This window comes from Anarrhichthys ocellatus, unplaced genomic scaffold (assembly GCF_004355925.1).
Source record: "Anarrhichthys ocellatus isolate YVR2014 unplaced genomic scaffold, GSC_Weel_1.0 scaffold77, whole genome shotgun sequence".
Classification (NCBI taxonomy): domain Eukaryota; kingdom Metazoa; phylum Chordata; class Actinopteri; order Perciformes; family Anarhichadidae; genus Anarrhichthys; species Anarrhichthys ocellatus.
In genome coordinates, this window is record NW_022280107.1 from 1,453,877 (window position 1) to 1,468,859 (window position 14,983).

Sequence of the window (14,983 nt, forward strand, 5' to 3'; positions counted from 1 at the left end):
TCTTGGAAACTTTCCGTAAAATGTTCCAAAATTGCACCAAAAAATGTCTGCGTGCCGCCAGGATCGTCTGCAATGCCCCGGCTGTGCCATCAAGGAAACAGGGTTCACCACGTGAACCAGAGACAAACTTCAGACACGGAATGTGAACATGACAGACGGCTGTTATGAGGAAGTACAGTTCGCCCAAGATAAACACAGATGTTTACAGAGGAACCATTGGGAGATGCCTGATTCATATTCCTGCGCTCTGTGAGGGAACCAGGCGTGTCTAGTTCTGTGGCGGATTGCGCGTGCCATGTGATTTCTTTTTGATATGGACTAGAACTTTTTTAAATCCTTTGTCCGATGGTCTTCCATGTATTTGATAGGTGTGAGATTCAGTAGTGCATATACATTTGGCCCAACACAAGAAACATACTCCATAGCTGATAAAAAACTTGATGGAAGAGTTGGACGATAAGCCAAGAATCGTTGTTGTCCCGCCTCCCTGTCCCATAGCCCGGAGGTTATTGTGGTCGGTGGTTGTTTTGCCCGTTTTGGTAGTCGTTTTGCGTCTCTTTGTTGCTGTTTAGTGTCTCTTTGTGGTCATTTCTTTCCCCCCTGATTTCATTTTGAATCTCATTATAGTAATACTGTCTCTTTGTAGTCGTTTTTTGTTTCTTTGTGGTCATTTTGTGTCTCTCTGTGGTTGTTTTGATCTTTTTCATAGTCGTTTAGAGTCTCTTTTGCGTCTCTTTGCAGCTGTTTTGCATGTCTTTGTAGTTGTTTTAGTCTCTTTGTTATCTTTCTGAGTCTCTTTGTGCTCATTTTGAGTCTCTTCCTGGTTGGTACAGAGGGCCAGTGGTGCCCCGGACGCTTTGGGCCCCTGGGCCTGTGCCGGGTCTGCCCATTCAGTAATACATCCGTGTGCGTAGTCACATTTTTCAGGAGGTGTGCGGTGCGTCTCGGCGGCTCTCTGTGAGCTTCCAGTTCGGTGCAAGCTTTTCTGCAGAGGTGTAAATTAGGCATTAGGGTGTGAATGGTCTCTAGGCAACAGTCAACATGTCTCTAGCTGTCACTGATGTGTAGCGAGGTGAGCAAGAATGTTGCTTTTCAAACACTCAAGAATTTAAAACATTGAACAATTATACAGTGAGGCATATCTGTATTTAGTCTACTTTCACTGAAAACAATGGGGTGGACAAAATAATAGAAACACCTAAAGTAAAGTGTTCAACCGCACATTGAGAAACAAAGAATATTGTATATGCATACTGACTTATTTGACCTATTTGCCAGCGTGAATGCACGACTTACTGTCCTCAAAACACGCTTGGAAATGCACGATGTGGCCAAATGTTTGCGGACATATCTGTGAGTAGTTTTGGTTTAGGGCTGTTCTCCATGGTTTGGGCTTCTTAGAGTCAAGACGTTTAGAAGGGAAGACTTAATGCTTCAGCATACTGTGATAGCTGCAGTGATGCTTCCAATGTTGCGGCAACAGTTCGGGAAAGGCCCTTTCCTGTTTCAACATGACAATGCCTCCGTGCACAAAGCCAGGTCCATGAACAACAGTGTTTTTTCCCCAGTTTGGCATGAAAGCACTTCAAGTTCATCGGGGAAGAAACATCGCCCAACTTCAGTGGTCGATCCCACTATGACTAATGATCATGTGGCTGACTGGGGTCCAACAATCATGTGGAAGGCCTTTCCAGAAGAGTGGGTGCTAATATTTGTATATTAATGCCCTTTATTTTGGAATGGGATGCTAAATCACATATGGGTGTGGTGTTTGGGTGTACACATAGTTTATTTGGGTGTTAACGTAGATGGCCATGTAATAAAGTTTGTAGAATAAAATAAGGATATAGTTAACAAGTTAAAAGCCCCTTTTTAACTTGTTAGCTATAAACTTTTTGACTTACCCATGGAGCAAAACTTTGTGGTACATACTGAACATTGTATTGCTTGAAGCTCTGTGCCAGTTGGTGCTAAAAAGGTAAATCATTAACATTCCAAATAAAGGCTTTTAACTCTCTAAAAACAGTCACTTTCATTTTTTTGTGTGTTATTTTATTAGCTTTAATAAATCCGTTATCATGGATGTGTAAGCATTAGTTTATTCTCCACTGAGAATAAAGTGCATGGTTGTATGTAAGGGATTAAATAGCTTTAAATCACAACAGCATACAGTGATATAGTGGTAAAATAGCACTAAAGCCAGGTTGTAGTGAGCTACACAAACAATATGATATGTGTGCATCAGATATCATGGAAGTTATTTGGAAAACATTTCTATAACATTTCCTGCTGTGGTCAGAAAACTCGGCCAAAGAACATATTCTCCCAACTAAGTAAAAAAGAAGAAGAAAAAAAATCGCAGTACACAAAAGCAGAAGTAAAACAAGCCTGACAGTCACAACGACTCCAGTCCACCTTAAAACACAGCTCTGGCAGACTGTTCATACACATTTCCTGAAAACGCCCCGTGCAAGAGGAGAGAGAGAGAGAGAGAGAGAGAGAGAGAGAGAGAGAGAGAGAGAGAAGGAAAAAGTGACTATAATAATAATAATAAGGCTGCGTTGTTTATCCAAAGAAGGGGGATGGGTTGGACTTGTGGTGAATTCTGCGCCAAACTTTTCTAAATTGTACCCCCCAGCCCCCCTTCACACAAAACTTCACCGGTTTCTATTCGCACTACTGCCTCAATCTTACCCTCAACGCACCACCGACCAAGGTCAGTTTCAGTGTCCGCCCACGGGAACTGGCAACGCGGCACCAAACCTCCACGGACCCCGGCAACTTCTTCTCTCCCTTTTTTTTCTTCCGAACTTTGGAGTTTGACTCGCTGGCTGAACAAACGCGACGGACTAAAACACACTGACCCCTGTACACGGATGGAGAAAAGCTGCAGCAACGAAGGAGTGAATTAGCCGAACAAACGCTCGTTGAACGTTCAAGTTTGTGTGCGTTAAAATCGAAGTGACACCATGTTGGGAAACCCGGGGTCTTACGCCAACAAGAAGAGGAAGAAGCCTGTTCTCAAACAGTAAGAAAACTGTTGTGTGGCTTTCAAGCTTTTCTCTTTGCATTATGCGTTCAGCTGTTGTGGCTCTGCCTAGTATGTGAAACTATAAGCGTACATTTTTAAGCTAAAGGTATATTTGGGTACGTAAACGCACCATGCAGACCGCCTAACTGACTTTCAGTTCAGTGAATAAAGTGCTGCTGTTATAACCGTAGACTGTATGTGCTTATAACTAAATACATGTGGTTAAAATGAGTTTATGCTTTATTTAAAAGTTGTAATAAATTAGATTATTAAATCAGACGTCTTTTTGAAAATGAGAATAAACCTAATTGAGGTTGACCTCGTCCTCGTGTATCGTTATTATATCGATTATATATCCATAACTGAGCAGCAAAAGTACATCAGAATAAGGAGTAACACCCGCTGAAGTGTGCTCTTGTGTTTTTTGTGTTGATGATTAGGATCTCTCTTTTTTGGGGGGGTTTGTTTCTCGACTCTCGCGGACTACCTTAAGAATGCGTCTAGCTTTGGATCTGGCATGGATATCTTGCCCTCGCGCATTAATCACAATCAAGTTGGAGACTCGGCCGCTGCTCTCACGCGATGCTCCGAGGAGGGCGGAGGGGGGGGGGGGGGGGGGGGGGGGGGGGGGGGGGGGCGGGGGCTCGCGGGATCCGAGTATGTTATTGTAATCTGATACGGCCTCCCGCTCCATCGTTGTGTGTGTGTGTGTGTGTGTGTGTGTGTGTGTGTGTGTGTGTGTGCTGTACTGCCTGTTTCTCTCCTTTTTCTTTAACCCTCTTGTTTCTTACCTTTTTTAAAGTTTATTTCACAAACTTGTTGTACTACAAGTATTAATACTGCTATAGAGTAGTATTGCATTACAAATACAAGTGTTTTCGTTCATACAATAATCAAATGTACTCAACTATAAGTTAAAACTCGGTTCAGTGTTTGGTTATTGGTGTATTAACACACACGCAGTAACTTTGTTAATGTTTGAGCTTGTCCAGGAAGTATTTTGTGGTACTCCTTTAAATGCATAATGTGTATGTTTTAAACAAACAAAAAACAATAGTTTTGTTTTTGATTAATCTGCAGATTACTTTGTGGTGTAAATGTCCAAAAATAGAGGAAGAATTCTGAGGGGACAGGTAGACAAATGTAATAATAATATAAATATGATTAATATCTGATAAATCATCTGTACAAGAAGCTGTTTGTTCTTCTCAGGAGTTGGTGGAGACCCAAATAGAGCTAAAAGGAGAGTGAATAATGGACGTCCGTTGACCCAAAGTTTCAAACTTTAAAATGAAACTTATAGTAACGCCAGCCTTCTGGTAATTAAAGGCATATTTTCCTTTGGTTTACATTAATGTAATGTAAACACTGCGTCATGTGCTTAGCTTCCCATGTCAAACTGGTGACCATCATGTCATTAAAACCCACATTAATTAGATGTAAACGGAAGGCCTTGCCCTCCGTCACAATTGAAATATGAATTAAAGTGATCGACGTCTGTCATAATGTAGGGATTAACAATAGACAACAAGCTAAATCCAAGTAAAGCGTTGTTTACATAAGCAATATTTGTAGAAATGTAGCGGTACTTTTAAAATGTAATTACAGTACTTTAACAGTTATTTTAAATTATATTGTTGTTGTTTTTCGGGGGGGGGGGGGATTGTCCATCCGGTCCATTCTTCTTCTTTTTTTTTGTATTGGTGAAGCAACGCGACAAAAAAAATACATATAGTGACATAAAAGTGAAAGACGGACGTAAAGACAATAACATAAAGCCGTTACGATGACGTAGGTGATGGGATGAAAGAGTCCGGGAGGACAGATGTACACTTAGAATGATATTGTTGAACACAGACGAGGCAGCGGAGTGGAGTATAGATATGTGTGACTCGGTTACAGGCCGTTCCCAGTGTAAAGTCCCAGAATAAGGCGGTGGGCCGTGTGCAGACGTCTGTGTTTATCTGAAGACGTGGGGCTGTGCAGCGAGGACTGAGGTTTCCTGGACGGCCAGCTGGGCTCCGCTGCACAAAGGCACCATTGAGCCCGACTGTAAAAAAAAAAAGCTGTGGTCACTACACAGGGCATTCCATGGCAGATCTGCCCGTCCAGAATTCTCTCTTTTATTACCGTTCCGCCTTCTGCGTATGTTGCCAGTCTCCTTTCGCCGAGCATCCTGTTGCATTATTAAATAAACATACCCGTGTAACGTATCCTACCTACCACCAGAGGAGGAAAAGAAGCCTTCCACTCTAAAACAGTCGCTATTTTTAAGTCCGTATGCAAGCAACATTGTCTTCGTGCATTTAACTCCTTAAACTCTGCGTCATGTGCTTAACTTCACATGTGAAAAATGCAAACTCACAAGTTCCAAACTGGTGACCATCATGTCGTCATTAAAACCCACATTTCTACCTCAACTCTCCTAAACTAATAAGTTAAGGACAACTGGCAGTGACTTATTGCATTGCTTTTGCTAAATTGTCTATCTGCAGCTGAAGTGCAGCACTGCTGACTGCCAGGGAATCAAAACTAACTTTTAAACTCGGCCTCAGCTTTTGGTCGCTGAAACAGAAAACATGGTTGCCATTTCTTAGTCACCTTGTACTTTGAGTAGTTAAGATTTGATGCAGTTATATGTCAGCTTAATAGTGAACACATGTTTCCATGTCATGTGTACGTTGCTTTGCAGGATTATTTTTGTCTTTGTCAGTCGAGTTACTTTCACAGACTCGCTGGTGATGTTGACGTGTTCGTCGAAACGTTTCACGTCACGGCCAAAAGGCTGAATGTAGTTTCTCCATCGTCTCTAGAACAGAAGCCTGTTGTGCACACCAGTAAACACACAACGCACGTACAGCATCTTTCTGGTTCCACCAATATTTAAATATCACTAATGCAACAAATATGAAAACAAATAATTATTTATTTTGGATGCACATTGTGGTTGCCACCGGTGGCAACCACAATGTGTCAACAGCCAAGAATAGGTTGCCAATTTCTCAAGTTGGTTGCCAGTAGCCTGGCAGCCCTCACTGCCCTGAACCACACTGACAACACAGGAAACTCATTTGAGTGTCTTTGTCCTCTCAGCCCGGTGCAGTCGTGTTCTTCAACAGTTGCAGCACTCCGACAGGTTGCTGTGGAAATATGAGTTAATTATAGTGTGTAGCCCCTCCCCCTCCCCCCAGAGAGCACAGTGGTAATGTGTACTTAACACTGAGAGAGAGTGGATTATGAATTATATGCTTCATAGTGACTAAGCATTTATTTTAGCAAACAATGGAATCCTTAATAAGACTGGATCATATTCTTAAGCAGTGTAAATGTGCTTTGCACAGTAATCCAAAGGGATTGTGAGAAACACACACACACACACAGGCAGACATGCTGATAAGAGGTTTGGCACAACACCAAAACACTCCCGGCAACAAAGTTGCCCTTTGTTCTTTGCCCTTTGTTTGGTTTTCAAAGAGCAGTCTTCACAAACTCCGGTGAGACACTTTATTATCAACGTGCTTACAGGACAAAGCTGTCTCAGTTTATGAAAAATAAAGCTGTGTGCACGGCTAACGATAGAATACTGTAGTTTGGTGTGTTTGTTAAAGCTGTGTTAGATCACCAAACCTAGCTTCAGGTAAAATATAGGTTTTGTTATGTTATAATTATAGTGTGTGGTGTTATGGATATGAAATGAGGCCGTTGTTGCTCAGGCGGTAGAGCTGGTTGGCCGTTAACAGTAAGGCAGGAGGTCTGATCCCCGGCTGTACTTCCACATGTTGATGTGCTCTGAAGGAAGAACCCGTCCTGTAACCCTGAACCCTAAACGTTGGAGACAAAGTTTTGAAGCGTGTCTGTAATCTAAACAATGGCTCATGCCCGTAACGTGTTCTCATTTTTCCAGACACGAGTGCTATCCCAGCAGCATCCCTAAAAAGTATTTAAAAAACCACTTTGCATGCGTGACAATAAGAAGCACGCTTCATTGGACAAAAGAACCGGCTCCTTCCCAGAATGCTTTACTCTGGCCAAACCAGTTCCAGCCCAAGAAAAACAAAACCGTTTTGGTGCAAACCTGACCTGCAGCCAGTGGTTGCGGCTCGCTCCCTCCCAGAGGATGGGAGTTGTGAAACATCTATAGAAACTTCTGCATCCAATCTCTCCAATTGTATCCACATTGCAACACGCTTCAAACACTCCTTACATACGTTACTCTGTGAGTCATGCTATGGCCTCTGCACTGAATGCACTGAATGCAGTGAATGCACTGAATGCACTGGATGCACTGAATGCACTGGATGCACTGAATGCACTGAATGCACTGGATGCACTGGATGCAGCGAATGCACTGGATGCACTGGATGCAGCGAATGCACTGGATGCACTGAATGCACTGATGCAGCGAATGCACTGAATGCACTGGATGCACTGGATGCACTGAATGCACTGGATGCACTGAATGCACTGAATGCACTGGATGCACTGAATGCAGCGAATGCACTGGATGCACTGAATGCACTGATGCAGCGAATGCACTGGATGCACTGAATGCACTGGATGCACTGAATGCACTGATGCAGCGAATGCACTGGATGCACTGAATGCACTGGATGCACTGAATGCACTGGATGCACTGAATGCACTGAATGCAGTGAATGCACTGGATGCAGTGAATGCACTGGATGCACTGAATGCACTGAATGCACTGAATGCAGTGAATGCAGTGAATGCACTGGATGCAGTGAATGCACTGGATGCACTGGATGTTGTGGCGACGTGGTCCTTGATTTGTTTTTTGAATGCCGCTTCGTAATTTAGTTCTGCGCTGTATTATGCAGCTGGAGAGGACCACATTTACCACATTTTCTGTTTTTTTTTTGAAGTAACAGAAAACCTAAAGTTTCCGTGCAGCATATGTTATTTCTTTGCCTCTCTGTCTGGAACCAAGGCCTGCTATTGTAAACTCTCCTCCTTCCACATTTTGAAGTCTGTGTTTTCCAGCAGCCAAAACGTGTACAGAAAGCAAAGCGTGCTTTTTCCTCCTTTAGAACCGCTGAGTCATCGCTCTGGATCGGGCAGACGAATGTGTGTCAGTGTCATTACGGCCGAGTGCAGCGCGAGCCGCCTTGACTCTGAGACAGAGGTGGGCGGGTTCAGACCTCTACGCTGTTGCTCTTGAGATAAGGAACCACATAGAAAACTGAGTGATGAGGTAGAACATCCTACAATGGACATCTTGAAGTCTGCTGCTCAGCCCCGTGATCCACAGCAAATCAAGGTGGAGGAGAAAACAAGGTTGTGAATGCTGGCCTTTCTCTCCGCGAGGCATTTCTTGAGAGTGAGATCAGGCTGGCTCCATGTGTGACAGAAGGTAGAGCTCAGGTCTGAAGCCAGCAATCAAGTTCAGGCTTCATTCCCCACTGACTATTCAGAGGCAGAGGAGGACATTTTATAGCCTATCATTAACCAAAGTTTCGGTATAAAGAGAGAAAAAATTTCGGGAGGAATTTGGGTCGGTAATTTACATGCTGAGACGGCAGATATGCTTCAGTAGAAATAGACCTGGAGAAGTGGAGGAGGCTTTTAAGAGATGGAACCAACTGCTTTGATGTGATTAGGTTGGGCCAGTCTGATACAGATCACTGATTGGTTCCTGTTGATACATCTTAACAGAGAAAACTCCTGCCTAATAAGGACATCTGACTTATTAAGACTGAGCCTCTTGTCTGAGACTGACCCATAAAGGCCCGGTTATGCTCCCAAACAGCTGCGAACGCCACGCAGCCGTAGTGGTTCTGTTTAAACCAGGGCTCAAAAGCAAGAGGGGAGGAACTGGCAAACAATTTGTGGCCTCTTGGTTGCCATCAGTGGCAACAACTTTCTAACATAAAAAAACAAAAATAAGGAGAGCAAAACATGCACCCCAAAATCTAAACATTTTTTAATATTTGTTGCATTGGTTATATTTGAATTGTTGTTCCAGTCAGAACAGGAACCAGACAAGTCTGCACATGCATTTACTACACAGCATTCATATCTCATCTATTAATGTAATCATATTAAGGATATTTGTAGTAAATGTCTCATTTCTATGCAGTCCAGTGTCAGCACACTTTACACCCAGCTGCATAAATCCAATACCATCAATAATCATTTCGCAGCGCGGGCGTCTTTAAAGTAAACAGATCAAATCAAATGATACAGATTTATTCTTGCTGGGTCCTGATCCTCATTGCTGTTAGTGCAGCTCCACAGATATGACAACGCTCAGCTGTCTCACAGAGGGATGCAATGATTGGCTGTCTGCATCATGTCCATGTCTGTGATTGGACAGCAACAGTCAGCCTGCTGCTGCTGTCAGTCCAAACAGCTGTAGACTCTTGCTTTCACTCTCACACTATAGGCCTCGTGAATGTTTAGTCTGACCATAAAATGACAACAACCGTTTCCAATTAAGCCAATTAACCCTGATAATTGGTGCTATTAATGTCTTTCACAGCGCACACAGAGAGGCCTTTGTGCATTAAAGACACGTTTGTGGCAGTGGGCTTGGCGCTTGTCAGGATTAGTTCATTGAACTTGGTTAAACTAAAAAACGGATTGGCTCATGCTTATTAACATCACATTCGTCTCATTGGTGCATAACCTCGTTACCCCGGCTGACTCCTCGCTCCTTCTGCTAGATGCGACCGCTGCCTATAAAAGCGTCCGGTCTGGTGGAGGCGAGCAGACGGCAGCTATGCTTTCCCACCCATTTCAGGATGTAAGCCTTTCGACATTCAACCACTGAACTAAATAAATGCATAAAAAAAGTTCAAAATTAGGGAAAATACATTATGAGATACAAATTTTGAGTTGCTACTTATCCTCCATTCTTCTCCCGGCAGGAAAGAGCTTCCCTATCTATAAGCCGTAAGTGTTTTTCCCAGCAGGTGTGCGGTGGAGGAATGGCGTCCCCATCGCACACCCTCTCACTCGCACTCGGTCTCACTCCCGGTGCAGCATGTGTGTCTGATTTGTGAGTAATGACATGTATCTCCAGCCAGCGTTGGGTGGTCTCACTAAGTGAAAGGGAAGCGGAGCGAATAAAGCTGCCGTCATGGTGAAAGATGCTTCTGTCAAACGACATAGTATATACGCAGTCAACGGAGTGACTTGTGGTAACGTTCTATATCTTCTATTCTGGCGTCTGTGTAATTCATTGTGAGCTGAAGATTGTGTCCTGGAGGAACAAACACACACTGTGTTGTAGGAGACAGAAAGTGGACTGGAGCTGTTGGCTGATGGCGTTATTTCACGTTCAGACAGTGGGCAAGTAGACGAACCGCAGACAGTCCACCAGTAGAACATTTAAGAGGCAGGTTTTTATTGTTTTATGCTTAACAGCAGCAGTCAGGAGGGGTTGTCACGATATTATATCGTGTGATACTGTATTGAATCTCAACAGCACTGACGGTTTTAATTAATAGTTGCTTGTGATTCATAGATTTATTTTAAACTGTTTTTGTGATGAGTACTTGCAACAGTCGCAATTTCGCATCACTGTTGGTACGAATAGTTTTAGATGCAAAATATTCGCAGGCAAGTATTAAGTATTCTGGTATTTATTTGTCATGCCTCCGGCGGTGTGTGAAGTCCTGAAGACCAGGGCTCTGGTTTACGGTGCTGGACTTCCAGACTTGGTGGTGCATTCAGCGGCCCTGGAGAAAAACCTTTATGCAGCCGAGTTCAGTGCGATCTGTTAAGTCACTGCGCAGATCAATCAAACACCTGCTCTGTATGGAGAGCCGAGCTAACGTGAGGATCTGGAAGAATGCTGATTGTGCATTCTACTACTAAAGACCTCATTCCTCTATCTACACTCATCATGGGAGCTGATATCCTGTTGACTGATCCGCACTGTTAGTCACAATCATGGCTGCGTGTTTTTATAGTAGGTTCAAAGCCGTCTGCTGAGAGTTAAAACGGCTCATGTCTGATGTGGAATGTGTCACAACAGATGTCATGCTCCGGCAGAGCCGGTTCACCAGGCCTGAACTGAATCAGCCCTGATTCACAGTCTCGATGGCGGGCTTTCTCATTCAGCATATGTGGCCCTTCAATAACCGACTGTGTGTGTTTTTCCTCCCGCTCCACAGGAAGAAGGCCTCTGAAAGCAATGACGTCGTCAAGTCGAACCCTTCAAAGCGCCACCGGGATCGGCTGAACGGCGAGCTGGACCGGCTGACCGACCTCCTGCCCTTCTTGGGGGAGGTGCGCTCTCGTCTGGACAAGCTGTCGGTGCTGCGCCTCAGCGTGGGTTACCTGAGGGTCAAGAGCTACTTCAAAGGTGAGGATCGGTCGGCACCTGGAAGTGGTTTCTAGAGCGGCGGCGCATGCAGATGCGAGGCAGGAATGTGAAGCATGCAGGAATCTGGTTTTCGGAAATAACACATCCTCGATACTTGTAACCTTACTCCGCCCGCTCTGTCAGCAACACTTACAATCGTCACTATTAAAGAAACACGCTTTTGTTTGCCTTAAGATCCACATCCACACTGTATGTTGATTAAACTGCAAGCACCCTGGCTTTGAATGATGAGTCAGTTATGTGTGAGTCACACATATAATATGTCCACCACTCGCAGATGATTCAAACAGACATGTTAGCCGAGGTGTTGGCAGACAGGCTCCTGAGGAAGTTGCGCGGTTGCCTCGGGGCTCCACTGATGTTGTTACAATATCCGTGTCTCGTCTCGGTTGCTTTTTTTGGTGCATTTTCTGTGCGTTGTTCTGTCTGTGCTATCTCCTAGCTGGACATGTTGCACTGGATCTGTGTGCGCAACAAAAAACCCGACTGAATCTTGGATTTATTGTCTAGCTTGTTGGCCAGCGGAGTAGTGGCTCGGGCTGGGGGTCGTTTAAAACATCATGATACCAGTTCCAATGCGTAGAGGCATTCCAATGGAAGCTGTGTGTTCCACTGGCGAGCTCATAGTGTTTACCCGCTGGACCACCCTGTGGTTCCCCACAGTTTCTACACCGTTAGATTGAAACTCATTCAGCACTGTTGTCGTTGTTAGCGCTTTTAGCATCGTTAGCTGCTAGCCTGCTGGCTCAGACATCTCTGCGTTCACAACCATAATCCTGTTTGCACGGGTTGCAGCTGCTGCAGTACTGTCTTTCTTGTAAATCCAGGCACAAAGCTGATTGAGTTTCGATACTAAATGTGCACAGAATGTATTCGGTCGCCATGATGTTATCAGGATTAGACATCTTTGTAGTCTTATTTAGTTTCCTTATTGTTGTGCTAGTACGTTATAGCAGTCGTCTTTCTATAATGTGATTTGTGCAACCTGTTATTAGATGCGATGTAAACCCAGTGAAAATATAAACGTAACAAAAGGAAAACCTAAAACAGCCCAAATGCATTTCTGAACATCGGGGGTGAATGGATGTGTAGTCATCAGACTCGTGACATTCCAGCGCTGCTTGTTCTCACAACCTCTTGCCTACTTATCTTTGCTATACAGGCTCGATGGGCTGAAAGGCTGTAGTTGCGCCATCATGTAGTCGTTTCTATAAACTCTGCTCAATTGCATTTACAACAGGACCTTTCTAATCTATGGGAAACTCTGCACCAGCTTTCATTACCTGTATTTAAATATAAAAACCTAGTTTTCCATGCAAAGGCAGGTTCAACGTGGTTTTCCTCGACGGTATTAATAAATGGACAGACATTTCGCATGTGGAGCATCAGCGGAGCCGTATCAAATACTTGGGGCCAGATGTTTCGTTGACGCACATGCCCTTTCTCAAACGTAAATGTGTGTTGATAAATGAGGAACTTTGCGTGAGAATGTGTGCACCTCGTGCATATATCAGAACATGGTTTTATAGTGCCAGACAGGAAAAAGTGAGAAATTAAGAGAGAGATTTATATGTGAATAATGTATCTAAAGTTCAGTACAGTGCGCGATGCAGTTTACACCCCTATCAATTCAAATGGTGCCAGTGTGAAAGAAAGAAAGTGTGCTTGACAGTTGACACTCTATAAACCTGATGCAAATATGGGCATGCATGCATTTTTCTGATTTTATGCATCAGATCCTGTTAGAAAAGAAACGTTTGACAGCTTCCTCCTCTCCTGAACTCCTCTTGGCATTTAACAGTCCTTAACCAATCACAGCATGCCGTCCTCCTCATTTAACCAACACAACCATTTTTCTCCCACCGTCTTAATTTTTCTCCCGTAATGCTCGAGGCAAAGGTCAACCAAAAACATCCCGCACTAAGGTTGCATCAGCCACAGAAAACAGAAATGAAAGGTCTTTGTAATTCACATTGGAAAACAGAAACTGTTGAAGGTGTGTGAGCTGATTTAAAGGTCTGCGGTAATGGTGCTGAGTTTGACCACTAATAGACTCTTGGAAACGCTACAACGGCACATTTTAAAATAAAATTTTTTTTAAAACTCAGCTGTCGTCGTTATCTTCAGACCGTCGTGGAGATTTTGACGGTTTGTCACTTTGTCCTTCTTCTTTGTGCAGCTTTGTGCATCGCAGACGTCCTCCTGCAGCTGGTTTGTTTGTGCCTCTGCTCGTCTCACCGTCTCCTCCAGTTCGCTTGACATTGGCTGTTATCCGGGTCTCTGAATAGACGTGGCCTGTAGCGATCACAATCACATGTCCCATCTAACAGCCCATGTGCAACCCATCACCCCCATAAATACTGCTGCTCTGTCACCGTAGACCTCGCTCACTGTGTACCATTCCACAAGATTAGCAGGTAATAAGACCGAAGGTATTGATGAAATAGTATGTCGCTCATTGGTTTATGTAACTAGACATAAACTAATCTAGTTATTGATACAAGCAGACAGCATTACTCTGGGTGAAATGAGTCGCTTACCGGATCGGTCAATTATCATTATGTTTCAGCTGTTATGTTTCAGTGCTTATCGTCTCTCTACTATTCAAGATATTCATTGTTTTCTGAGAGGAGAAACACGAGTAAATAGCTGTTAGCTGGAAGAACAGGAAGTGTGTGAGACGAGTTTGAAGCGTGGCATTAACATAGCATCTGTGGTATGTTTACATTTAAAGTGTGAGAGCTTACAGAGAGTCACGTGTTCACATGTCGTCTGAGTTGTGCACGTCGTGCAGTTTGTCAGGTCTATTAAATGATCTCAGCTTTAACAGGACATTCAAGTGGCCCAGGAACATGGAGTCAACGAAGCTGTTAGCGTTTTCCAAGGAATGATGTCGGATCCGGTGTTAAGAAGACATACACCAGCTTCTGTCTTCCATCTGTCTCATGTGAGGCCTGTAGCTTCATGGAAATCAATGGAGCACACCTGTAGATGCATTTGGATGTGTAAAATAGGAATTTAAATTACAGTACATAATGTATACAGTAAAAAATTGAGTTTTGAATTGAATGGAGAGGCCAAAGTCCCGCCCTTTTCTGTGGACCACGATGAGACCTTATTGGTGATGGGTCCCATAGGGACACTGGAAGGGGACGGGCTTCGCCTATCTATAAATCGGCCCCATTGTTACCGATATCCGACTCAGCCTGAAAGATAGTGAGGGAGAGCCGGCGTCCATGTGTGGGTGATAAGAGAACAAGAGAAAGCAAACCTACCTTGTAATTATGCAAAGCAATTGTACATAATTCTACGGTTTAGCAGTAAATTGCAGCGCGCAAACTCCACTGCAGACTGGAGTCTCCACTAACGGCAACAATCACAGATGAACCCGCGACAGTCGTCCCGTACGAACAGGTCCAGCAGAGGATAGACGCCTGTCTGCTGCGGGGAGGAGGCATCAGGGTGTGGATTAAAACAGAACAGCCCCCTGAACGCTTTTACAGGCGTCAAACACGTTCTAGACAGCCTGCAGATATGCAGTGTCAGCCCCGCCAAGTGTGTGTGTGTGTGTGTGTGTGTGTGTGTGTGTGTGTGTGTGTGTG

The 14,983-nt window shown here is 44.0% G+C and overlaps 1 protein-coding gene across 2 annotated transcripts in view; it reads left to right on the top strand.

The window, feature by feature from the left end:
- Positions 1-2,485: 2,485 nt before the first annotated feature.
- LOC116397986 (aryl hydrocarbon receptor-like) overlaps positions 2,486-14,983 on the top strand; it is a 27,523-nt gene continuing 15,025 nt past the window's right edge. For both annotated transcript variants that reach the window (XM_031873937.1, XM_031873938.1), the window contains exons 1-2: positions 2,486-3,028; positions 11,170-11,360. In XM_031873937.1, the coding sequence (XP_031729797.1) occupies positions 2,970-3,028; positions 11,170-11,360 (250 nt within the window). In that variant the 5' untranslated portion in view covers positions 2,486-2,969. The remainder of the gene's footprint in view (positions 3,029-11,169; positions 11,361-14,983) is intronic.